This window comes from Myotis nattereri, assembly GCF_964212035.1.
Source record: "Myotis nattereri genome assembly, chromosome: 5".
Classification (NCBI taxonomy): domain Eukaryota; kingdom Metazoa; phylum Chordata; class Mammalia; order Chiroptera; family Vespertilionidae; genus Myotis; species Myotis nattereri.
The window spans coordinates 6,971,938-6,997,336 of record NC_138080.1 but is presented as its reverse complement, the minus strand read 5'-3'; the positions used below and the strand labels follow the sequence as shown (position 1 = coordinate 6,997,336).

Sequence of the window (25,399 nt, the reverse complement as noted above, 5' to 3'; positions counted from 1 at the left end):
CGTGGCTCCGGCTCGTCCGGGGGTCGCGCGGCCTGGCTATGCCTCAGGCCAGGGGAAGGGTGGGGTTCAGGGGCCGGGCCGGCGGGGCGCCCCGCATGGTCGCTGGGGTCCTCGCGGCGCAGCGACCACTAGGACTAGGGTAGCCCCAGCCGCCCCCGTGCGCCCAGGACGGTCGGAAGGAATGGGTGGCAGCGCTCTGCCCATAGGGACTCTGGTCGTGTTGAGGTAGGAGTGCGTTGACTGTATTCTGGGGTGCTGATGACTGTTAGGGGGGCTAATGCGCCGGAAACTGCGAGGGTGGGTGGGGAGTGAGAGGAAAGGACCCGCCCACACCCATGATCCTCTTTGAACGTAACCCCCCACTTCCCGCAGGTTCAAAGGGGATGGAAAGGGATGGGGGTGGGCAGCTCTGAGGTTTTTAGGGGTTCAGCTTGAAAACTTGTACTTCCTTGTTTTCCCTATGAAAGACCCAAACGTGGGATTGCTGATAACAAGAAAGGTGGACCCCTCAGGCCCCAGGTTTACTTATAGCGACCCAAACCAGGAGAACCCATTAGCGGCAGGGAGGGCAACATGTCTAAAGAGCTACAGCCCCGCGGCCTGTCCCTGAGTGTTACTGAGGGATTGGTACAGGCTCCCTCTATGAAGCACCTGTGAATACAGTCCGTGGTGTAACTGCTTTAATCACGATTCTATTTCGGCTTGGTGAGCCGCCTGGGCCAGCAGGGCTCTCCACAGCTCCTCGGAGATAAGCAGGGCAGGCAGACTGCTGAGCAGGACCACCTCACTTTCTAGAGAAAGTGGAGTGCCCGCACTCCCTGCCTACACGCCTATCCCTTCACCCACAGTGTCACTGTTGAGATGACCATCTGGCCAGATTTGGGGACCCCAAGGCAAAAGAAGGGCTTCAGGGGGCCTGGGAAGACTGGCTCAGCATAGGTGTGCAGGTGGGACCCGCTGCTGGCATTGTAGAAAGACACCTCCCCAGCCTCAAAGTCCAGGAAGACGCCCACATGGCTGGGGGGCTCCGTCAGTGTGATGGGGATCACGGTTGACACGGGGGGCACATACTTCTTTCCCTTGCACAGCTGTACAACCCAGAATCCATTTTCCGGGGACTTAGGGACTCTATCCGTCCGGCTCACGTTGTCCCTGCACACACCCAGGGCCCACAGCGCATCCCCTGTGAGGTTCATGCCCACCTCCCAGTAGTGCCGCCCTGAGGAGAAGGTCTGACAGCCCACTGCACAGGGGTAGGCCAGGAACCTGTCCTTGCTGCAGGGTGTGCCGTCTGGTGGCGTGCTGAGGTAGTGCCTCTGGTGGCTCTCGTACAGGAGGAGGTAGGGGTACGCTGTGGCAGGGTCGGGTACCACGTTCTCTGCAGACAGGGATGGGGCTGAGTCATCCCTGTTCTCCCTGACCACCACCCTCCCAGGCCTCCCCTTGGCTGAGTCCAGCTGTGAGCCTGGATCTCTGCATGGGCCGTACCCCAGCTGCCGATGTTGATGGTGCCAAGGAGATGAGCTGGGCACCATTTGGGCATCTGGGAGTGGCAGGTAAGGGTAGGGTGTGAATTCCCAGTGAACATCAAGGTTCCCAGGGGTGGCTCTGGTCGAGAGACTGGCCCCACTTACCTTGGAAACTCTTGAGCACTTCTATCTGCCCTGGGACTCTGCAGACAGTCCTCAGTGAGATGGGGGTGGCCTCTGGGTACTGCACACTCAAGCTGTTCTTCCTCCAGAGGGAACAGATGTTACTGACCCCTCTGGCCCCATGTGAAGCCCTCCCTGCCTGCACCTCAGGCGGTCATATACCTGTCCAGAGGCTTCTTCATGTCCTGCGAAAACACAGAGAGAGGGGGGGCTGCTACATCTTGTTAGGGATCTGGGGCGTCCCCAAGCCCCCTGTGTAGACATTTCTGGCCTGCAGAGCAAGGAGAATTCATAATGCTTTCCTGTGACCCTCTCTCCAGTTTTCAGAATGGATCTCTATCTCTTGGCCATGAGGGCCTCCTACTATCCCCCTGCATGTGAGTAAGAACACAAAAGCTGTCCTGCTCTCAACGGAGAGGCAGGGGGTGAGGGGGGGGGAAGCATGGGGGACCCAAGGGCGCTACCACACTGCAGGCCTTGGGCAACTCAGGAGTGTTTAGTGGGTGGTGAATAGGCTGCTTTTTACTAGAAGACCAAGTATTCCCCAAAGTTGGGGCAAGTGCATAGTCCGTTAACTAAACCAGGACACTGTTGTCCAAAGATGCCAGGACAGCAGGCACGAGACTGGTGCTGACCTTGCATGTGGCATTTGCTTCCGTTGTATAAACACGCTGTGTGTGTGATGACTCACGGCACGAAATATGTTTTTTGCTATGGATTCCATTTTTCCACACAATTCACAAGACAGTTACCCACTTGTCGGCCAACATAATCACTCCCACTTCTCTGGCCTCCTGTGCAAGCCCATCCCTGACAGTCCAGCTGCACCTTCTCCCTGATTCCAAATCCTCAGTAGAATCACATGACTTGCTCCTGCCTTGAATTCACTGGGCCTGACCTGGCTGGTGTGTCCCTGCCCCAAGTCACCAAGTGGATGACAGCTGCCCCTGGGCCATCCCCCACCCCTCAGACTAGGAAGGGAATGCAGAACACAGGTGTCTAGGACTGGAGTCTGTCAGGCTGATTGTGTCGCTTGGCCCTGGTCGGCAAACTGCGGCTCACGAGCCACATGCGGCTCTTTGGCCCCTTGAGTGTGGCTCTTCCACAAAATACCGACTTCTGCGCATGGGCCACGAAGTTTCAATCGCACTGCACGTGCGCACCCGCACGTGGTATTTTGTGGAAGAGCCACACTCAAGGGGCCAAAGAGCCACATGTGCCTCGAGAGCCACAGTTTGCCGACCACTGCCCCAAGCCAACATGTTGGAGCCCAGCCCTCAGGACCTCAGATGAGGCTATATTTGAAGATGGGGCCTTTAAAAGGTAATGAAGGTGAAATGAGGTCACAAGGGTGGGCCCTAGTCCAATGTGACTTGGTGACCTTAGCAGAGCAGGACAGCTGCCCAGTGGACAACCACGTGCAGATACAGGGAGGAGACGGCATCCACACACCAAGGAGAGAGGCCTCAGGAGAACCAGTCTTCCAGCCTCCAGACTGAGAAATAAGTGTTTAAGCCCCAGCCTGTGGTATTTGTTACGCAGCCTGAGCTGATGAAGACAGGGCCTTCCCTGTTGGCCTGTATTTGCCCTGGCAGGTCCACCACACCTGGGCCAGAACTTGTGTCCACCCCGCCCAGCCAGGTGAGCAGGTGAGCCTCACCTGCAGCATCTGCAGTGGCTCCCGAGTGCAACAGTCCTCCAGCCGCAGCAACAGGGTCTCCAGGGAGCAGCTCTGCTGCTCTAGTGCAACCATACTCTCCTGCAGCCTGGCAGCGGTGTCCTGCTCCTCCTGCCGCAGGGCCTCCAGGAGGCGCTGTTCCTCCTCCACTAGGAGGGCAGCCATCTTCTTGAACTCCGTCACAATGCGCTGTCTCTGCGTCCTCACCTTCTCCTGCAGGGTGGGACCTGGAAGTGAGGCACTGCCAGGGGACTACCATCCTGTGCCCACCAACTTGGAGGGGCCACTCCTGGGATGCTGGCACATCACATGGCCACAGTGACCCACAGAAAACCAGCACAGCTGGTGGGGGGAGGGGCCATGCAGAGCCCCCATCACTGTGGGGTGACCCCATGAGCCCAAATGGCCATCAAGGCCTCTGTACCCCTCAGTCCCTGCTTCAAAGTGGCCAATCTGGGCTGAGTGCACATTCCCAGTCCTGACTCTGGTGGGAATTCCGTGCCTCTCCTGGGTCTTATGCTGTCATCCACCTTGAGGGTCCACAGGTTCTAGAAGCCCTGCAGTACCCTGGGGCCTGGCCAGGCCTTCCCGCCCGTTCCTCAAGGTCTCAGCACCTGCCTGCCACTCGGCCAAGGCCTGCTGCTCCCTGGTCTGCAGCTTCTCAGTCTTCGCCATTTCCTCCCGCAGGTGCCCCATGTCACCCTCCAGCTTCAGCTGCAGACAACAGACCGTGGGATAGGAGTTGGAGGCCCCCTGCACACCCACTTCAGGAGGTGCCCTCTGAAGCTGCATCAAAGGGAATGGAAATGCACCCCATAGCCTGCCCCTTGGGCGTGAGAATTATTTTAATAATTGGAGGCAGAAAGACACCTTCCCAGGCTCCTGTTATGTGACTAACGGCAGAAACTGCTGAGGAATGAGGGTTGCCACAGGTCCGCCTCCCAGGGGAAGTTTTGTGGCTCTGAAGGAGGTGGAAAGTGGGACACCACTGATGAACTTTATCGTTTGTTGGTTTCCCCAAAATACTTTCTGTTATGATCTGAATGTTCATGTCCCCCAAAATTCACATGTTCAATCCTAACCCCCAAGGAGATGGGGCCTTTGGGAGGTGATGAGGTCGGAAAGGTGGAGCCCTCAGGAATGGGGCTGCTGCGGAAGAAGGGGCTGAGAGCTCCCAGCCCCCTCTTCCATGGGAGGACGGTGGGAAGTTGGCTGTCTATGAACTGGGAAGGAGCCCCCACCGACTGTGCTGGTGCCCTGGTCTTGGACTTGCAGCCTCCAGAGCCATGAGCATGAAGTTCTTGCTGTTTATAAGCCGCCCAGTCTTGTGTTCTGTGACAACAGCTGGAATGGACCAAGACACTTTCCCAGTTGCTGCCCTTGGGAGCCTGTCACCTTTCCCTCTGTCTCTTCTCTCCAAATGTACTGTTCCCTGTTCAGATGCTGATCAAAACCACCCAGCCAGCCACACACATTGCTGTGCTTTCTTCCTGTGACGTGTGCGGGCCACATGTGTTAACAGTTTGCTTTTCTCTCCTTGATTTGTCTTTTCTCCGTCTGATTTAGGGTGGAAGAAAAAGGCCCTTTCCTCCCCTACAAAGGGTCACCTGGCCTGCCCACACAGTGGCTTAGAGGCTACTTTTGTCAGCCTGGGCTCTATTAACTGTGGAGGGGATGCTCAGCTGGCCCTGCCACCTACCTGCTTTATTGTGGGAGTTACAGACACTTCCACTGTGGGGTCCAGCATTTGGGGCTGTTTGTTACAGTGGTTGTTCTCCTATCTGACTGATACACCCCTGGACACACAGACATGCACTCAGATCTCCTTGACCCGTTGCCCTTCACCCCTGGGCCCACCTTGTGCTCCTTCACAGCCTCCTCCACCGGGACCACTCTGTGAGGTCGGTGTTCCTGGGACTCCCTGCAGACCACGCAGATGGGGCTCTGGTCATCTTCGCAAAAGAGTTTGAGCACCTCCTGGTGCACCTGGCACAGATCCCTGCTCTGGATGCCCGGGTGCTGTCGTGCCATCTCAGCCACCTTGGTCAGCAGGCGGTTGGGCCGCAGGGTCCTCTGGGGGGACAGCTCGCGGCACTCGGGGCAGGGGAAGACACCCTTGCGCTTCCTCCTGCCCTTCTTGCCTTTGGCCTTCTCCCAAGTCAGCCGGATGCACTCACGGCAGAAGTTGTGGCCACAGGTGGTCATCACAGGATCAGTGAAATAGTCAAGGCAGATGGAGCATGTTGCCTCCTCCTGCAGCTTTCTGGAAAGTTCCACAGCATCCATGGCTCCTGGGAAAGAAACAGAGTATCCGGCCACACCCTCTGCCCAGAACCCCAGGCACATGAGGTGTCCTCTTGCGGACAGCACTGTACATGGTCCTGTTAGGGCACCTGGCTTGTCTTCAGTAAGAGGCATAGGTGCCTCTCTAAAAGCTGACAGACTCTCCACAACCGAATTCAGCCAGGTTCCCCTATGCTGCCGCCTGTATCCCTAGCCATGCCCAGTTCTATTCCATGTAGAGCCCATTCCACCCCTCCTGTGACGCATGTGCAGGAATCCTGCTAGTCAGTTTAGCAACAAGATCCCTCCCCATTTCTCTTCATTGTGATTTTCCATCACTAACCCCCTCACCGTGCCCCGGGCCATCCTCCCTTTGTGTAGGCTACAGTAGGAGATGACCCCATCTTCCTCCCTATTGCAATAGTCTTGAATAAAGTCTTCCTTACCGGTGTAACCAGTGTCAGAATCAGTTTTTCTTTAACAGGACATCCATGCAACAAAGGAAAGGAGGACTTTAAAAGGAAAAATCAGAGTTGGAAAAGTTCTCTGCTTGACCAAACTCTATTCAGGCTCCCAGAACTTTCCTAATAGGCCCTGGGCTTCCGTGTTTGTGTCTCCATTGTCCAAGTTTAATAAGAATCCCAATATGTGGGTTTAGATCAGCCGTGGGCAAACTACGGCCCGCGGGCCGGATCCGGCCCGTTTGAAATGAATAAAACTAAAAAAAAAAAAAAAAAAAAGACTGTACCCTTTTATGTAATGATGTTTACTTTGAATTTATATTAGTTCACACAAACACTCCATCCATGCTTTTGTTCCGGCCCTCCGGTCCAGTTTAAGAACCCATTGTGGCCCTCGAGTCAAAAAGTTTGCCCACCCCTGGTTTAGATAGAAGCCCCTACCCCAGTGGTTCTCAACCTTCTGGCCCTTTAAATACAGTTCCTCATGTTGTGACCCAACCATAAAATTATTTTTGTTGCTACTTCATAACTGTAATGTTGCTACTGTGATGAATCATAATGTAGATATGATTAGGCCACCCCTGTGAAACGGTCGTTCGACTGCCAAAAGGGTCGCAACCCACAGGTTGAGAACCGCTGCCCTACCCAGTGGCTTCCTGTTAGTAATTTCCTGTCACTCACCCACCTTGACCATAAATCCCCACTGGGAGTTGAGCTTTCTGTGGGATTCTGTGCTTCCCCTATGGCAGTCCTGAATAAAATGTTCTTACTGCTCTACCTACCACCCACCTCTGGTGTTCTTTGCCAAGATGCAGTACCGAAGACACGCTGGTTCATGCTCACACAGACAGAGGCACGGACACACTGGTGTTCGAACACCCATGCCCTTATGCAGTTCAGATCCAAGGTCTCCCCATGCACCTCATGGGGTGATCACTGGGGCGAGGCAGCGTAGATCTGAGAGTCATTTCTGAACCACAGCACTATCCGGGTTCCCTTCCCTGCCATCACCAGAGAGGTGGCTCTGATACTTGAGACACTGGGTTCACCCTGTGGAAGCTGCCTCTCTCTAAGCAGAGCCCTTGGGATCGGTCACTCCTGCTGCCTACCCACCTGAAGCCAGATGGGCTCAGGATGGTCTGGTGGGCACCGGTCTGGGTCAGGTTCAGCGGAAGGGGGCCAAGGACTCTGGGTCAGTGAGGTGGGCCTGTGGCCCTCGGTCCTGGGGATGCTCCTGTAATTAGAGCTAAACCAGGTGACCCTTCCGGTTCCAACCTTCAAGCTGGGACCTCAGTGTACGGGCGCCCACAGGGTGGCCATCGGACCGCCCCTGGATAGACTGGTACTCACCGGGGAGAGGGGTGCACGCTGCCGGACCAGGCGTCCCGGACCACGAGCACAAACGGAGGCGCTGGAAAACCTGCGTTTGCGCCACAGAGACCAGGGGGAGGTGGGTGCGGTGGCCTCAGGGGCGCGGGCTTTGTGGCGTCAGCAGAGGCTAGGAGGCCTTAGCGGGTGTGTGAGTGGTGAGGAGGATTGGGGTGGGCGTCAGCAGTCAGGGGCAGACTTGGGCGGGGTGAAAGGCGGAGGGCAGTGTCCTGGGTGCGGGGAGGGGTTTTGGATAGACCAACGGGGATGGGCCAGGGGTGAGGATAGGGACCGTACTCTTGTCCCTGGATGGGGGTAGGCGAGTTGGGGGGCAAAGGGAGGAAACGTGGTGTGGGGATAGGAAACGCTTTGGGAAGAAGGGGAGAGGGCAGCCGGGGCGGGGGGGGGTGGGGGGGGGGCGGGGTGCCTGGCGTTGGGAGGAAGGTGAAGGTGATAGTGGCAGCGGAAACCGGCGCCAGGTTGGGGAAGTGATCGAGGGTCTGGGCTCCAGGAGGCACCGGGGAGGAAGGAGAGGGGCGGCGGGTTCACAGGGGCACCGGACAGGGTGGGTCCCTGAGGGTCTGGCCAGCGGTAGAGGTGATTTTGGTGACTCCCAACACTGACCTAGGCCTGCCCTGGCCAGGGGCATTGGCTGCGCACACCGGAGTCCCACCCCTGGGGAGCGGACATATGAGGAAGCTAAGGTTCAGGCCACCGCCAAAGGGCGGAGCAACAGCCGGGCCTCATGTCCAGGGGCGCGGTGTGGACGGCCAGGCCGTGGCTGCAGGCGGATGGCTAGCTTCCCGGTGCGCAGCCGGTGTGTGTCTTGGGCGGCGCCTCAGCAGAACAGGAGGAGGTCGGAGGGGGACTGCGCAGTCCCGCGGGCGCCGGGCAGTGCTCGGGAGGGGCGGGGCGGGGAGGGCCGGGTGCGCTCATGCCTTCTAGGCCCTGACTCACGCCGTGGGCTGAGGGTTTCTTCAATTTAGGAAATTGCATTTAGAAAAACTTTAAAACAAAAATTAAAGAAAACACACAAGAGAACAATGGACCCCATGTATAAACTGTCCGGATCGGTATTTCACTGTGTTGGCCTCGTTTGTCCTGTTCTCTAGTACTGGCTGAAGATTAAAAAACAAACAACAAATCCCACAAATCACTGAGTCACCTCTACGTGCTTCTGCAAAGGAGAAGAAGCTTTCCCTAACCTCTTGGTTCGGTGGCTGGGGCTTGCTAACTTACCTGAAAAGGCCTGACCAACCGGAAAAAACACCCACACTCCAGTTTGTATGTATTTGGGCTTCCACAAAGGAAGTAGCTGGCTTGTTAAACAGGTAAAGTTAAAAGTTTTTATGTAAAACTTAGGGAAAAGGAAGGGGGAGAGATGGCCTCTTTGGGAAAAACAAATAGGCTTCTTTAGGAAATACCAAAAGGGTGTGGACGAAAAGGGGCCACAGACAAACCCTGACAAGCTGCGGGGGGGGGGGGGGGGGGGGGGGGGGGGGTGGTGGTGGTAGGCTGTGTCAACACAGGGAACAGTCAAACCTGTGAAGAATTTTTGTGAGCTTATTTGAGCCAACCTGGTGACAATTGTCAGGAAGCAAAATCTCAAAGGATTGAGATAATGCTCTGGAGAATGGCAGTTTTGCACCTTATTTTATACACCAGAGGCCCAGTGCATGAAATTCGTGCACAGGTAGGGTCTCTAGGCCAAACTAGCTAGGGCCCAATACTGTTGTAATGTACCCTGAGAATCACACGAGGATGCCTCAAGAAGTCAAATTAAAGAGTCACATTTATTGCAAATCCAGGACTATGAGGGGTCGTTTTGCTCTCCCAGATCTCATAGTGTCCGCCCCAGCCCCAACACCAGATTTATATAGGCAAAGATCACAAAGGCATTGGTTACATCCCAAGGTTTGGAATGAGGAACCTGGTTTGCAAAAAAGCAGTTTACAGAAGCAGAAGCAGTTTTACTTAAGCATGTTATCTAAATTATAGTTTTGGGTCTGCGAACCACTGAATTGACAGAAACACATTGTCTAGAGCCCTTGGGTCTCGGGACCACTGAGTCAACAGGGGCACATTATCTGGAGCCCTCTGACCTTGGGATAATTGTGCTGTCCTTCCCAGGTAAAGGAAAATGTGCTTTCTAAGACCAGTATGACCACAACCGATGGGATATTCACATTACAATCAATAGGGTATTCAATTGATTGGGATGATTTATATAATTCAGAAAATCTAAATAACTTTTCTATTATTTTAGCAAGCAAATAAGTACAGAAACCAGACAGCAGGGTTAGAGTTAAACTACAGTTTCTACCTGAGATGATTGCTACCATACATCATATCCTTTCTGGATAAAAACTCTCAGCAAAGTGGGAATAGACACAATAAAAATCTTATATGACAAATCTTCAGTCTGCAGGTGAATGCTTTATCCACTGAGCCAAACCAGTTAGGGCCACTGATGTCTTTTGATTGGAGCAATTAATCCATTTATTTTTAAGGTTATTATTGATAGGTACTTGTTTGTAGCCATTTTTATTCTTTATGCCTGTGTTCCTTCTTCCCTTTCTATTTCTTCTTCTTTTTTTTTTTTTTTAAACATGGAGGAAGCTTCCCTCCCCCTTTTTTTAAAAAATATATTTTATTGATTCTTTACAGAGAGGAAGGGAGAGGGATAGAGAGTTAGAAACATCGATGAGAGAGAAACATCAATCAGCTGCCTCCTGCACACTGCCCACTGGGGATGTGCCCACAATCAAGGTACATGCCCTTGACTGGAATCAAACCAGGGACCTTTCAGTTCACAGGCGGATGCTCTATCCACTGAGCCAAACCGGTTAGGGCTATTTCTTCTTTTTATAATAGTTACTTTAGCATTTCTTGCATTGCTGCCTTTTTAGTGATAAACTTCCTTAGCCCTTTTTTTTTGTCTGCAAAGCTCCTGATTTCCCCTTCAATTTTGAATGATAACCTTGCTGGATAGAGTATTCTTGGATTCAGTCCCTTGCTTTGCATCACTTTGTATACTTCATTCCATTCCCTTATTGCCTGATGTGTTTCTGTTGAGAAATCAGTTGATAGTCTAATAGGAGATCCCTTGTAGGTAACACTCTGTCTCTCTCTTACAGCTTTTAAGATTCTCTCTTTGTCATTAATGTTTGCCATTGTAATTATGACATGTCTTGGTGTGGGTCTTTTTGGGTTCATCTTGTTTGGGACTCTCTGGGCTTATGTGACTTTTTTTCTTCCCCAAATCAGGGAAGTTTTCTGTCAGTATTTCTTCAAATAGGTTTTCTAATCCTTGCTCCTCTTCTTGTCCTTCTCGCACCCCTATTATTCATATGTTCTTCATTTCATATTGTCCCAAAGCTCAGTTAGGCTCTCCTTCTGCTTTCTAATTTTTTCTCCAATTGCTGTTCAGATTGGTGTTTTCTGCTATGTATTCTAACTCACTAATTCAGTCCTCCTCTTCTTCTAATATACTGTTGAAACCTTCCATTGTGTTTTTTATTGTAGCGATATCATTCTTGATTTCCTCTCTTTTCTTACATAAGTTGTTGATTTTCTCATCTAGCCAGCTTAGGAACTGTATGATCCTTACTCTGAATTTTTTTCTGACATATTGTAGCCTCTGTTTCATTTAGTTACTTTTTTGGCAATCCCCCCCACTCCTTTCCTTTCCTTTGGCAGTTGTTTCTTTGTCTCTGCATTTTTGCTCTCACCAAAGGGTTCAGGCGTCGAGATGCATGGGGCCTATGGCCGAAGTGGCAGGCTTGGCAGGTGGGGTGCACTCCGAGACTCACTGAAGGATCCAGTTGCCAAATTGTGCAGGGCCTGTAGCTGCAGTTGTGAGTTGGTGGGAGGGGAGTGCACTCCAGGGTTCACAGGAGCCTGTGGCCAGCGAGTCTGGAGTCCCAGTGTCTTTCTTTTTTTTTTCTTTTTTAAAAATATATTTTATTGATTTTTTTACAGAGAAGAAGGGAGAGGGATAGAGAGTTAAAAACATTGATGAGAGAGATCGATCAGCTGCCTCCTGCACGCCCCCTACTGGGGATGTACATGCCCTTGACTGGAATCAAACCTGGACCCTTCAGTCTGCAGGCCGATGCTCTATCCACTGAGCCAAACCAGTTCAGCCCAGTGTCTTTCTTGCTGCCTGCTTTTCTAGAACTGCCTCCCTCTCTTGGCTCAGCTCTTGATTTATCCTGTGTATAGGCCTGAAAGTGACATTCAGGGCTTTTACCATGCTACAAGCCTTCTGGGTCACTTCTACATTAAGGGAGCCTACCATTACCAGCATAACAAAAATGGTTAAAGCAATGTCTTTAGCAGGGCTACCCAGGTGGAGATCGTCATTGCAGTCTGGTGCCATGAGCTTGAGACGGTCCCTTTGGTTCAGACCCTGTGATGTTTCTGAGGCATAAAGACAGTCAGTAGTCCTAAGAAAGAGCCCTCCCCCCATGCTGCTAGCAGGGATAAATTGTTACCCCACATATCAGAAACCAACCAGTTAGCAGCTTAGTATTTCCATTACTATAAGAGAAGGTGAAATTATCAGAACAATTCATATTGTAGTTATTAGATACTTAAAGACAATAACTAGAACACTCAATAAAAGTCAGACATTTGCCACAAGGAACTACTGCATCTTTTTCCCAGACAGTGGGTCCCAACATATAACCCTGCATGTGAATAATTCCATATATTAGCAATAGGTATCCCAACTCCTTCTAGGCAAAATGTAAAGGTCAGTTCTACGCAGGTTCCTCCATTGCCAGCTTCAGAGCAGTTGGATTTGTGAGAATCATGTCTCAGGGTCCCATCCATTTCTCCTCCGGTTGGCCCATTGTCCTTGCTCTGCTTATGTCTGTCTAACTGTCTACCACATCCTCTCATGAATATTGACTCTGAATTATTGCATGAAAAAGGGGTGTAGGCTCTCTTCTGTAGCTGCATCAAGCTGAGGAGAGACAAAATTTTCTTTCAGAGCCAAGAGATCCTTGCTCTCTGTCAGAGGTACAATGAGGCCTGGGCATGGAAGGAGGTAGCAATGGTGTCTAGAAGTGGTATTTCCTAAGTGTGAGTAGGGCTTTGTAACCTGGTGGAGACAAGCTGTGTTATAAAATTTAGTATTATTGGGCAAAAGTTAGAACAGCAACAATTATGACAAATAGTCTGGTGGAAGGAAAAAAATTTCAGTTCTAATAATTCCCTATTGAAACAAAAATTTTCCCTCTAAAATCACCCTCATTTTTATTAAAGAACCAAATTAAGACCAATATATTTACTGTATTTTTAAGAATATATTTTTATTTATTTCAGAGAGGAAGGGAGAGGGAGAGAGAGAGATAGAAACATCAATGATGAGAGGGAATAATTGATTCAGCTGCTTCCTGCATGCCCTCCAGAGCTAGTAGCCCGGACATGTGCCCTTGACCAGAATCAAACCCAGGACCCTTCCACCTGCAGGCTGGCACTTATTCACTGAGCCAAAGCGCTAGGGCTATTTACTGTACTAAGTCTAGTTACAATTTGGCCTGATCGTTTGCATGAACACAATAAGAATAAGTGATCACATAAGCTATTTGTAAAAAGTATGCTTTGCTGGAATCTCATGAACAAGTTTCATTAATTGTGCAGAGCAAAGAAGCTGAGCCACCTAGCTGCCATCAGGTTTGCCTGCAATACCTGTAGAGTTGGGTGAATTCCTCAAGTTGATGACCCCAATGATGTCTTGAGGTTCCTTCCTTGCCATCTCAGGAAAGCAACCTTTGCTCCTTACCTGGAAAGACTTCCATGAACCACCTTACCAAGCAAGGTACCAGGATTTCTCCAAGGTGCTCTTATTGGCTTCATTCCTTAAAACTTTCTCGTGATATCCAGAGTCCAGGCATGTTAGACATGACATTCCAAAGTCTTGGTTAATAAAACCACAATTGGTAACAGTTCTTATTCATGCAAATAAACATATTGTCATGACTCACTCATTAAGAGTTGTCCAATTCTGGAGGGATAAGGTAGAGAGAAAAATATATAATTTACCAAATTGCCTTAAAAATGCTTCCTTATATCTGAAAAACAAAAACTTTAAGAATTGGAAATACTTTCAACAAAAGTTATAAGAACTATATAATTATTTTTGGTTCATTCAGCCCCATAATTTTTTGTTTCTCCTGATTTTTCCTGCTAGCACTTTTGTAAATCCAGATAGTCTATAGAGTTCTAATAACTTTCATCTAGTTCGAATAGGATGATCTGAAAATGTCAAAGTCCTTACCATGAATCCCTCCAAAGATGTAACATTTTTCCAAATGCATTATAACAAAACAATGACTGTCTCTAAAATGACATGGTCATGGATTTGATTATAATTCCAGTGACATGGAATCTTGTCCTTTCTGAAAAACACAATATTTCAGAGTAACAATTAGAGTTATAAATGAAAGCATATATAGTTACTTATTTGACAAAGCTTCCCATGTACATTAAGCAGAAAATTTTCCTTCATGAGAGAAAACAAACCTTGAGGCATTCCAGGACCTATTGGAAAGACCTAAAGCCAATTCTAGGTCAAGAAAATGTTTCTTAAAATTCAAACCCTGGGCCCTGGCCGGCTTGGCTCAGTGGATAGAGCGTCGGCCTGGGGACTGGAGGGTCCCAGGTTCGATTCTGGTCAAGGGCATGTACCTTGGTTGCAGGCACATCTCTAGTTGGGGGTGTGCAGGAGGCAGCTGATCAATGTTTCTTTCTCATCGATGTTTCTAACTATCCCTCTCCCTTCCTCTCTGTAAAAAATCAATAAAATATACTTAAATAAAAAAAAAAAATTCAAATCCTGAGAAGGTTGTCAAACTTATTTTACCAAAAGATCATATAACATTACTAGAGGCCCAGTGCACAACAAATTTGTGCATTTGGCGGGGGTGTCCCTCAGCCCGGCCTGTGCCCTCTCGCAGTCTGGGACCCCTCAGGGGATGACCACCTGCTGGCTTAGGCCCGCTCCCTGGGTGATTGGGCCTAAGATGGCAGTCAGACATCCCTCTGGCAGCCCGGCAGCCCTCGGGGGATGTCCACTTGCCAGCAGTCGGACATCCTTAGTGCTGCTGAGGAGGCAGGAGAGGCTCCCACCACTACCGCTGTACTGGCAGCCATCAGCCTGGCTTGTGGCTGAGCAGAGCTCCTCCCATGTGAGAGTGACCTGACCACCAGAGGGCAGCTCCTACATTGAGAGTCTGCCCCCTGGTGGTCAGTGTGTGTCATAGTGATCAGTCATTCCCAGTCTTTCTGCTGTTAGGGTCAGTTTGTATAATACCCTTTTACTATATAGGATAGAGGCCTGGTGCACGGGTCGGGGCCAGCTGGTTTGCCCTGAAGGGTGTCCTGGATCAGGGTGGGGGTCCCGCTTGGGTGCCTGGCCAGCCTGGATGAGGGGATGATGGCTGTTTGCAGCTCGTCACACCCCCTTCAGGGTGGGGGTCCCTACTGGGGTGCCTGGCCAGTCTGGGTGAGGGGCTGAGGGCTGTTTTCAGGCTGGTGGGTGACTAAAGCCCCCAACCTCTCCTTTTTTTCTTTCTTTTTTTTATTCTGGGATTTATTTACCTTCTATGGCTGTCACTGGAGCTGAGAGCCGGCTTTAGCTCTGAGGTTCAGCTCCATCCAGCTCTGAGACCTCGGCTGCTGAAAGCAGGTATCTGGGCTTTGTTTGGGTTCTATAATTGTAACACTCTTGCAGTCCTGCTCGCTCCAGCTCTGACAGCTGAAAGCAGGTTTCTGGGGATTGTTTAGCTTCTATAATTGCAACATAGTTGCTTAGAGTGCAAGCTCAGAGGCCAGCAGTGGCAGGCGGGGAACCTTGGCTTCCTCCATCGCTGGAACAAGCAAGCCTCCTGTTTGCTTCAGCTGCCTGGCTGCAGGCAGCCATCTTGGGTGGCAGCTAATTTGCATATCTCGCTGATTATCCAATGGGAAGGGTAGCAAAGTTACAGTTAATTACCATGTTTCTCTATTATTAGATAGGAGGATATAACTCAGGTACAGGCAGATAGAAGAGATGTACAGGGCAAGGTTGGGGGAAGGGGGCGTGGCTTCCATGCTCTCTGAGCCCAGCACTCTCCCTGCAGTTCCACATGTCTACTGTGAGGTCTGACCAAATAATTAAACCAACACCTCCTCCCCTGAGAACTGACCTTTAGACCACTTCACAATGGATATTTCCTTTTCCTTAGACTACATTTCACTTAAGACCACATTCCACTTAAGACCACATTCCACTTGCTAAGACCATTATTTTTCCCCTCAGGACCTGCACAGAGAATTCTCCGCCCAGAAAACGCCTGCCTAGAGTCCTTTAAAACCTCTGACTCCCTGTTTTTGGGTGCTGGCACCATTTTTCAGGCTCAGCCCATCTGGTTTTCCAGATGACCTAAAAGTTTATAATCCCTTACCACTTTGGCCTTGTGCATTCCTCCTTTGGAGACTCTAACATTTGGTGCTGAAACCTGGGAGGATTCCGAGGATGGGAAGCCATCTCTCTGGCTTCGGTCACCAGGAGTTTGGTACTCAGAGAGTGGTAGGCAGCGGCAGCTTGACCTGAGCTTACCTCCAAATCCTACTCGGGTGGCATGATCACTGGCCTCTCTCCGTATGGGCCCTCCTGAACCAGCCAAGGAGGACGCCAGATCAGGGACCTCTCCTTCCCATTGCTGACCCTGCACTCAATTCCAGCTCATTTCACCTCCGGGAGGTAACAATTGGGTCACCCTTCCAGATTTCTGATTTGCCATCTCAGACAAAAGACCTAGCGCTAGGCCAGAAATCCTCCCCAGTCCAGCTTCGGCCCCAAGACCAGGTCCCACAGTCTTCCTCGCTGCAGGGGATGCTGGCCACAGAAATTAGACTGTCCTCTCTCTGGAGCATGAACAGGTGGCAAGGACACCCTCCCTTTAGTCTTGCTCCCCAGGTCTCCCTTTGTTTCTTACCTCCTCTTCCTCATTTGCATCACAGGGAATTTTTTTCTGCCACCCCCAAAAAACAACAACAACAACACCACTCCTCTGGGATGTCACCTCCGTAACCTTAACACACTCAGCCTTTCCATGGCGGTCCAGCCAAAGCATCCTATCTACAATTTAAATTATTCACACTAAATTATTTAACATTTTCTGGGACTTAAACAATTTTTGTAACTGCAGTGGTCAAAGATTCCCTACATCCAGGTCTTCTTTACATTCCGTAATCCTCCTCCTCTGTGTCAAACCTGCCCTGCCTATCAAATCTTACTTCTCCACTCAAAGCCTCTCCTGCCAACCTCAGACCTTTACACCCTGAGGTTTCTGATCCATCCCTCCCCGACCTGTCAGGTTCCTCAGATCCTCCCTTTGACCCTTACGATCACTCAATTCTCTGTTTCATTCCGGGTCCTTCGAATCCACCTCCTTATGTCCCTCCTCTGACTACTCCCTGTCTTCTTCCACCCCCTCAACCTCCTTACCAAGGCCTCTCTTACTAGTTCTGGGACAGCCCAGACTCCAGCTCCCATCCTTCCTCTCTGAGAGGTGGCTGGGCCTGAGGGCATTGTCCGGGTACACATCCCATTTTCCATGTCCAACCTCACACAGATTGAGAGGTGTCTCAGGTCTTTTTCCATAGACCCCGCCACCTTTACTAAGGAATTTGAGTACCTGACCCACTCCTATGACCTGACCTGGTACAACATCTGTGTCATCCTGTCCTCCTCTCTAAGCCTAGAGGAGAAAGCACATCTGGCGAGCAGCTTGGGACCATGGCAGTGCCCTCCATGGACATGATGCAGTGGCCCACCTGGTTGGTGCTGATGCGGCCCCCCAAACTGACCGAAGATGGGACTATCAGGTCAAGTCTCCAGGGTGTCAGCTCTGTAGCCATATAATCCTCTGTCTCATTGCCAGACTCAAAAAGGCTGCCCATAAGGCAGTCAACTATGACAAACTTAAGATCACTGAAGGCCCTGACAAAAACCCAGCTCTCTTCCTCTCCCACCTCACAGAAATTTACAACCCTAGATCCCACTTGCCCAGAGGGAACCCCTCTTCTGAACACCCATTTTATATCTCAATCAGCCCCTGACATACACCAAAAACTCTGAAAATGGATACCCGTTCACAAGCCCCTCAAAAAGATCTCCTTAACCTGGCCTTTAAGGTCTGTAATAGTAGAGACGAGGAGACCCAAATCCAAAAACAAAAGTGAGATCAGGCCAAGGCTGAGGCCCAGAAGGAGGCCTTTCAGTTCCTGGCCACCGCCCTCACAAACCCCAAACAAAATGCCGATCCTCCAACCAAGGGTAAGTCAGGGGCTAAGCCTCCTCTGGGCCCATGCTTCAAGATCCCCCTCCTGGGCCCTGCCCAAGGTGCTGAAGGGACGGCCACTGAAAATCCAGGCTAGGCAGCTTGGACCCCTGGCCTTTCCCTCCCTAAAGGTAACCTCTAGGCCTCAGTTGTATGTCAGCCCCGGGCCCAGAAAAGCAGCAAAACCAGACAAGCGACCCTGTGGCAGCCTCAGGAGCAGCTTTTACCTCCCAATCACTCAACAGGACCACTTTCAAGCCGTCACCAACCAGCCTCTTGGGGAAACCATGCTGCTGCAACCCCTTGCTCCAACCAGGAGGAATCTATACAGTGTTCCAGCCGACTGCAATCAAAGTCCATCCCCCTATGATCTCCACGTCCCCCCTAAGCAGGAAGTAACTACAGAAGACCTTCATCTCTATTCTACAAAACAAAAAGGCTGGAATGTTAAGTCTGATCAAATAATTGTATCAATATCCCTCACCTGGGACCTGACCTTTAGACCACTTCACAATGGACATTCCCTTTGGCTTAGACAAAAATTTCACTTGCTAAGACCACATTACACTTGCTAAGACCATTATCTTTCCCCCCAGGACCCACCCAGAGAATTCTCTACCCAGAAAAAACCTGCCTACAGTCCTTTAAAACCTCTGACTCCCTGGCTTTAGGAGGGAGTTTTGGGGCTCAGCCCATCTGGTATCCAGATGACCTAATAAGCTCATAATTCTTTACCCCTTTTTGCATCATGCATTCCTCCTTCAGTGACCCTAACATACACCAACCCAGCTCTCCAAAACCCATCCCTTTTGGAGTTTGTGGCAGCTTTATTAAATTACTAGCCATTGGTGACAGATTCATCTCTAGCCCCTCCTCCCCCCCAAGGTGAGGGGTGGGACTGAAATTTTCAACCCTCTAATCACTGGTTAGTTCCCCTGATGTCCAGCTCCATCCTTCAGGACTTTACAGAATCACCTCATTCACAAACAAAGACATCTTTATGACTCTTATCACAGGAAATTCTAAGGATTTTAAGAGCTTTATTTGAGGTGAATATTAAATCACAACCACAGTGATTTCAAATTGACTCTTCCTAGTGATACCAACTAATATATGAGTCCATCTGCCTGTGCACACAGGCCAAAATAAATGCACAAGCAGGAGTTTGCAGTGTAGAGTGGAAGACATTTAATATTAAATTGGCCAATCCACAGACGGGGAGCTAGTGCTATAAAAGACTCCACTCCCTGATGGAGTGAAGGTTCCAGATTATATAGGGCAAAATCACAAGACACCATGGGTTAGGGCAGTGGTTCTCAACCTTCTGGCCCTTTAAAAACAGTTCCTCATGTTGTGTGACCCAACCATAAAATTATTTTCATTGCTACTTCATAACTGTAATGTTGCTACTGTTATGAATCGTAATGTAAATATCTGATATGCAGGATGGTCTTAGGCGACCCCTGTGAAAGGGTCGTTCGACCGCCAAAGGGGTCGCGACCCACAGGTTGAGAACCGCTGGGTTAGGGGGTTGAGGTTATACTTGGAACTGATTGGTTGTGTTGGCAGTGAAAACAAAATCAGGTGTTAGACTGGTGGAGTCAGATTGAATCTTGGTTCAGCAACCTCAGTACTTGAGTTCTGGAGAAAGGTAATGGTAGCACGAGGGGGTGGGATATTAGCAGATATCATCAGATTTCCAGGTCTCCACTGACTGGTTGGTACCAGGGCAGTGGTCACTAGTCAATGCAGGTGGTCCTGAGGCAGCCATGGCACGGCTTGTATGATTTTGCTGCTTTTCTGGACCTGGAGCTGAGGAGCAACTAAGGCCCAGAGGTATTTGATGTGGGTCAGAAACTCATTGTCCCGGGTGCTCAATGCTTAGGGCTACTCTCCAGCCCCCCAGCTCCACCTCCAAGGCGGGGAGGAATCTGCTACATGAGTAGTGACAGGCCAGGGGAGGAAAGGTCAGGGAGGGTCTGAACCACATGACCAGCTTTATGCTGGAGGAGGAAAGATTACCCGGAAGCCAGGTCCTTATTTTCCCAGTTTTGCCAGTTGTTAGGCACCCAGGGCTTTCTGCCCTGGGGCCTTCTGTACCCTGCCTATATAGTCTTTGCTCTGCTCATGTCCAATTGTCCACCACAGGTTTGCCTGTCTCATTTATGACTCCCAATCGGTGCATTTTAAAGTCTATATCTGATTTTTAAAAACTCATAAAACCAAAAAGCAGTACTTTGAAAGGTTTTGCACTTGTATGGTGTGACTGCTGCATCCATTTGCAGCTAGGGTTCAAGGTCTGGAGAAGGGGCTGCGCACAAATGGATATACTAGACAAGAAATATAAATTTAAATGCGTGGGGAGCCAGGCAGAGGCTTCACTCTAGCAGAGAAGCTCTCTGACTTCTCCATCCCCTTTGCTTTTTATTTACTAGAATACACATTTGCCCTTTAGCAAAGCAAACAGACATAAATGGCAAAGTTTGGTAAACAATAAAAGAATTATCAGGTTAGGGGCTTGCCTTTAGCCATTCAGCCAGCAGCAGGCAATATTATGCTGATTTTCAGCCCTTGCTGAATACCAAAGTCCATCAGCCTTCTAATGGACTTCTCGCATTTGTATGTTAACTGCTTATTGGTCTTAGCCTCCAGCAGTGTGGGAGAGTAAATTCATTTTTTAAAAATTTAAAAATCACATAGTAAGTGCCATGCAGATTATTTTAGGCTCATAATGTATTCTTTTTTAAAAACGTTTTTCTTATTGATTTTAGAGAGGGAGAGGGATAGAGATAAAAACATGAGAGGAAAAAACATGGATTGACTGCCCCCTACTGGAGATGCGCACGTGCCCTGATTGGGAATAGAACTGGGGACCTCTTGGTTCCTGGGTCCACGCTCAATCACTGAGCCACCAGCCCAGCCCGTGATTTTTTTTTTAAACTGGGTGCTTGGTTGTGTTCAAAGGAAACAGATTGTTCCTCCCCCAAACTTTTTTGTTTTTCCTAAAGAAAAGCTAACGAATATCCAGGGGCCAGTATCCGTGGGATGTCCTAGATATTCTGAATCAATGAACTGTCCTCACTGGGGCAGCGCGAACAGTTCACCGGAGGAGGGGCGCGCTGGGGGTGAGGGGCGCGCAGAGCCGTGGTTCTGAGGACGGACGTGCAGACCATTTTCAGCACTTCCTCCAGCCCCGCGAGCACGGCGCACCGCGCGTGCGTGCGCGTGGTGGGGGAGGGGTTGCTGTCGTGTGTGGCAGGGGTGGGGTGCTTGCCGCTCAGGTCCTAGCAGCTGACAAAAGACTTTTCAATACTCTCCAAATAATAAAACTTGGCTTCTCTCTCGCCCATGAACCATTTATAGGGGAAGCGAAAATCCCTGTATGATTTCGGGGTGCGACAAAGTGGGCGACCCACCGGCCAGAGTGAAGCGCTCCGTTGACAGGACCCGCGGGTGGCGTACACCACTGCCAGGACCGTGCGTGCAGCGTCCAGTCCGTTCCCGCCCTGCGCATCCTGGTCGGCATCCTTGTTTCGGTCCAGCGCTACGTCTGCGCTCTCCGTCTGCGCCCCCATCCCGGTCCGCGCTCTCCGGCCTCTCCCCCTCGCCCTCTCCAAGGGTACCCGCCGCAGCCCTGGCGCTCCCCGCGGGCCCCGCCGAGGCCGCCTGCGCCCTGTGCCAGCGCGCGCCCCGCGAGCCGGTGCGCGCCGACTGCGGCCACCGCTTCTGCCGGGCGTGCGTGGTGCGCTTCTGGGCCGAGGAGGACGGGCCCTTCCCTTGCCCCGAGTGCGCCGATGACTGCTGGCAGCGCGCTGTGGAGCCCGGCCGCCCGCCGCTCAGCCGCCGCCTGCTGGCGCTCGAGGAGGCGGCCGCCGCACCCACGCGCGACGGCGCGGCCTCGGAGGCGGCGCTGCAGCTGCTGTGTCGCGTCGACGGGGGTCCGCTGTGCGCCGCCTGCCGAATGGCGGCGGGGCCCGAGCCACCCGAGTGGGAGCCCCGCTGGAGGAAGGTGCTGCGCGGCAAGGTGCGCCGGAGCGGTGCCTGTGCGCTGCTACCCCCTTCCCGACCCCGGTCCCTGCCCCGGGACGGCGCCCTGACCACCTTCCCCGACCTCCGGGCAGTGCCCTGTTATCGGATCCCCCCCGACCCCCGGAAGGTGTCTGTGGGCCTCCCCATCTTCTCCTGCCCACCCTTTCCCCTTTGGGCTCTCCTTCCTCCCCCCCCCCCCCCCCCCCCGCCCCATGGTGTCCTGCTGTGGGGTCCGCCCCTGTGCCTAGTTCTCTAGGCCTTCCTGCCCCTCCTCCTTGCATGACCTAACCCGGTGGCAGCCTGCCCCCCACGAGTGAACCCTCTGAAGCAGATAAGGCCCCTCCCTGTTCCAGGCCCCGCCCCTCCCACACACTTCTCATCCCCTCTTAGCCCGCCCTGAGCCTCTCCATTTACTTTGTTCTGGCACCTTATCCGCACGGCATGTGGTATCTGACCCTGGGTGGAAACCCGCCAACTGGCAACCCAGGGACCCACCCTTTTAGGTTGTGGGCGCTCAGTAATTTATGAGAGAGTAGCCAGCCCGACTAGCTGGATTCCCCTCCTGCTGGGGGCTCTTCCCACCCACCTGGTCAGTGCACAGCCAGTGACATGCCTAATGGGCCCTGGGAGAGGCCGTGCTCACCCCCAAGGGGGCACGTGCAGGGTCTTGTGGGATTCCTAGAGTGGCCCTGCCAGGGCCATTCCTTCTGAAAAGGATATGGTGACTGTTTTTGGCAAATATCCATCCCAGAGCTAGTGACAGTAACACTGGAAACTGAGGGGACACGCATGTCCAGTTATTTGGTTAGATTCTTAGCACAGGATTTTCTAAGAGGCTCCTTCCGGGAGCAAGCTTAGGGGCGTCATTAAGACCCCTCTGGTACCTGCAGCCTGTTTGATGAGTCTGGCGGGCCAGGACCGTTCAGTGGGACCTTATGGATAGTCAGATCTTTAGTAAACTCCGGAGGTGTGATGTCCCCTGGATTGGGCTAAGGGAGGGGTGTCCCAGACCTTCAGGGGTGGTCACCCACTGGGTAACCAGCTTCTCTTCCCAGGAGAATAAGGGGTCTGTGGAGATCATGAGGAAAGATCTGAATGATGCCCGGGACCTGCATGGCCAGGCCGAGTCTGCTGCTGCTGTGTGGAAGGCAAGTAGGAGGGGACCTGGGTCCGTGGGAATGAGGGGACATGGGTATGTCCTCTTGACTCTATCTGGCAGGGCCTTGGGAAGGAACTGAGCCCTCGGTAGCAAACCTTTTCTCCTTGAGGTGGTCAGCATGGGGCTGGGGTCCTGGGTGCAGCCCAGGACACAGGTGTCCTTCCCTGCCACCTGCCCTGCAGGGACACGTGATGGACCGCAGGAAGAAGGCCCTGACCGACTACAAGAAGCTCCGGGCTTTCTTTGTGGAGGAGGAACAGCGCTTCCTGCAGGAGGCAGAAAAAGAGGAAGGGTCCCCCGAAGATGAGGATGCTGACCCTGCAGAGAGGTTCAGGTCCCTCCTGCAGGCCCTGTCGGAGCTGGAGCGGAGGCACCGCAACCTGGGCCTTAGCATGCTGCTCCAGGTGGGCCCTGGCCCCATCTTGAAAGCCTTTAGCTACCAAGAGAGGGCTTACAGCGAGGCCTGGCCTTTGTTTGGGGCTGAATTTCAGGATGAGTAATCCAGTGGACTCCCCAGCCTCCATGATACTGGTGATCTTTCATGAGGCAGGGCTGCTCCCCAATATTGAAGCACCAGGCCCTTGTCCTACCCTAGCACTCTGCAGGCAGGAGCTGGCCGTGGGGTGCAGGAGCACACGGTCCCCAGGAAGGTGATGGCCATCTGACTCTTTTCCTACATGTCCTCACTCCCTATGTCTGAGGCCAGGCCCTGGAGGCTCTGGGTTCTTTGTGCCCCCTCTGATCTGAGCCAGCAGCCCCCACCCTCCCCTCCTCTGGGCTGGGAATTGCCATTTCACTCGGAATGCTTGTTATCAGCTGCTGGTAGGCGGTGGTGTGGGGTGATCATCATGGGAGGCTTGGCTTCAGCCTTGGGGAGCTGCCTGTGGTGGTGGAACTGGGGCATGGCCATCTGGATTTTAGGACAGCAGCTCCCTCCTCTATCTCTTTCTCTCTCTCCCTGTCTCTCTCTCTCTCTGCAGTGATGCCAGGCAGAGGAAGCTGGCTCGACCATGGCCCGGCCCCCAGCAGCTCCATCGCCTTGTTCAGGACCCCGGAGGGTCCTAGGTGTGACTGGGCTTCGTACCGTAGGTGCCACCTCGGGTTGTCCCCTCAGTAGTGACGGTGTTTTCTTTCCTTGGGTGTTTGTGTTTCTGGGCTATAAAAGCCAGCCTCACTGTGGGGACCTGAAGCGTGGGGAGGCATCAGTAACTCAAGTGTATCCTGTTCTTTCTCTTCATAAAACTGTTATTGCCGCCGCCGAGTCTCTTCCCATCTGCCTGGGATCTCCGTGACAGCTGTTGTCACAGCTGCCGGGTGGCTGGGTTGTCCAGACCTGGCACCTGCCCCCTTTAAACGCTGCCCATGATGGGCCTTGTTCTACTCAGGTTTAAAGACCCCTGTCTGAGCATCGGGCAGAAGAGTTAAGGTTAAATTTGGGGTGATCATTGAAGGAAAGGGAGTCCGAGGGTACCCAGATGGGGAGGATGGGCAGGTAGATCCACCTGCCACTCCTGTTTGAGGCCCTGACAGGTTGTGTCCCCCACAAATCACCCACAGCTCCATTTCTCTGCAGTAATGGCCCCGGGTTCTCCTGGGTGTGGGAAGTCAGCCCCCTGTGCACCTCACCTGCAGCTCTGTTCCCGGTGTCTCCCAGTGTGTCCACTTGCCCTGCTCCTCCTCCATCACTGTCCCTTAGGAGCAGGTTGGCGTGCTGTCATTCTTGCTGTACCCCTGGCTTCCCTTGCTGTGTAGTTCCTCCCGTAGATGAACTTAGCAAAACCCATGACTTAGTGGCAGTGTCACTGTGTAGATGCGTCCAAGGGACAAACATGCCACGTGGGGACAGGACATGGGTCCCAGTGCGTGGGCATAGACCTTCAGGGTGGCTCTGAGTCACTCCAGATCAGCAGCTTTGTGATCAGTGGGCCATCTCTGGACAGAGCTTATTAGACTTGGGTGCCCCCGGCTCAAGTTTGAGGCTGGCACTCCTGGAGCCCGGATCAGGGTTTGCTCGCCTCCCTCCTCCCTCTGTCTCCTCTGGTGCCCTGTGATTGGGTGGAGCTTCTGCAGGTGGGTCTTCTCTTTGATGTGCTCCCACTTCCCACCTTCGTCAAGTGGGGAACCATGGGAGCTGCTCCAGGCACCTGTGCACTGAGCGCAGATGCCCGCTGGGAGGCCTCTCAGTTGGAGACTTCGGTGCAGCTCAGTAAGATGGTGCCCAGCGGGGCGGGGGCTGGGGAGAGACACAAGATCCACCAGCACAGACTTGCTTGCATTCTGACAGTGGCGAGCATCTTTGGTGCTCTCGCATGCTGTCTATGTAAAGGATGACTGGCAGAGAGGTAGTTTGTTAGAGACAGTCATCATCTTGTCAAACGGAATGCCTTTGGCTAAATAATCTTGAAGAATCCTGACCCCCTCGATCAGGGGTCAGT

At 52.0% G+C, this 25,399-nt stretch overlaps 2 protein-coding genes across 3 annotated transcripts; one reads left to right on the top strand and one right to left on the bottom strand.

Moving 5' to 3' along the window:
* The first annotated feature begins 56 nt into the window (after positions 1-56).
* Positions 57-24,220, top strand: RNF187 (ring finger protein 187). 2 transcript variants are annotated; one of them, XM_081092854.1, is made up of 5 exons: positions 57-225; positions 21,140-21,800; positions 22,861-22,953; positions 23,147-23,368; positions 23,945-24,220. In XM_081092854.1, the coding sequence occupies exons 1-5, from the start codon at positions 182-184 to the stop codon at positions 23,945-23,947; spliced, it is 1,023 nt and encodes a 340-aa protein (XP_080948980.1). In that variant the 5' UTR covers positions 57-181; the 3' UTR covers positions 23,948-24,220. The 2 variants fall into 2 exon arrangements, with proteins under 2 accessions (XP_080948980.1, XP_080948981.1); XM_081092855.1 differs by lacking the exon at positions 57-225 and adding an exon at positions 14,551-15,138.
* Positions 671-6,953, bottom strand: TRIM17 (tripartite motif containing 17). Its single transcript, XM_081092856.1, has 6 exons — positions 5,188-6,953; positions 3,949-4,044; positions 3,313-3,543; positions 1,815-1,837; positions 1,635-1,735; positions 671-1,378 (listed from the first exon to the last, which is right to left on the bottom strand). The coding sequence occupies exons 1-6, from the start codon at positions 5,746-5,748 to the stop codon at positions 831-833; spliced, it is 1,560 nt and encodes a 519-aa protein (XP_080948982.1). The 5' UTR covers positions 5,749-6,953; the 3' UTR covers positions 671-830.
* Positions 24,221-25,399: the final 1,179 nt, after the last annotated feature.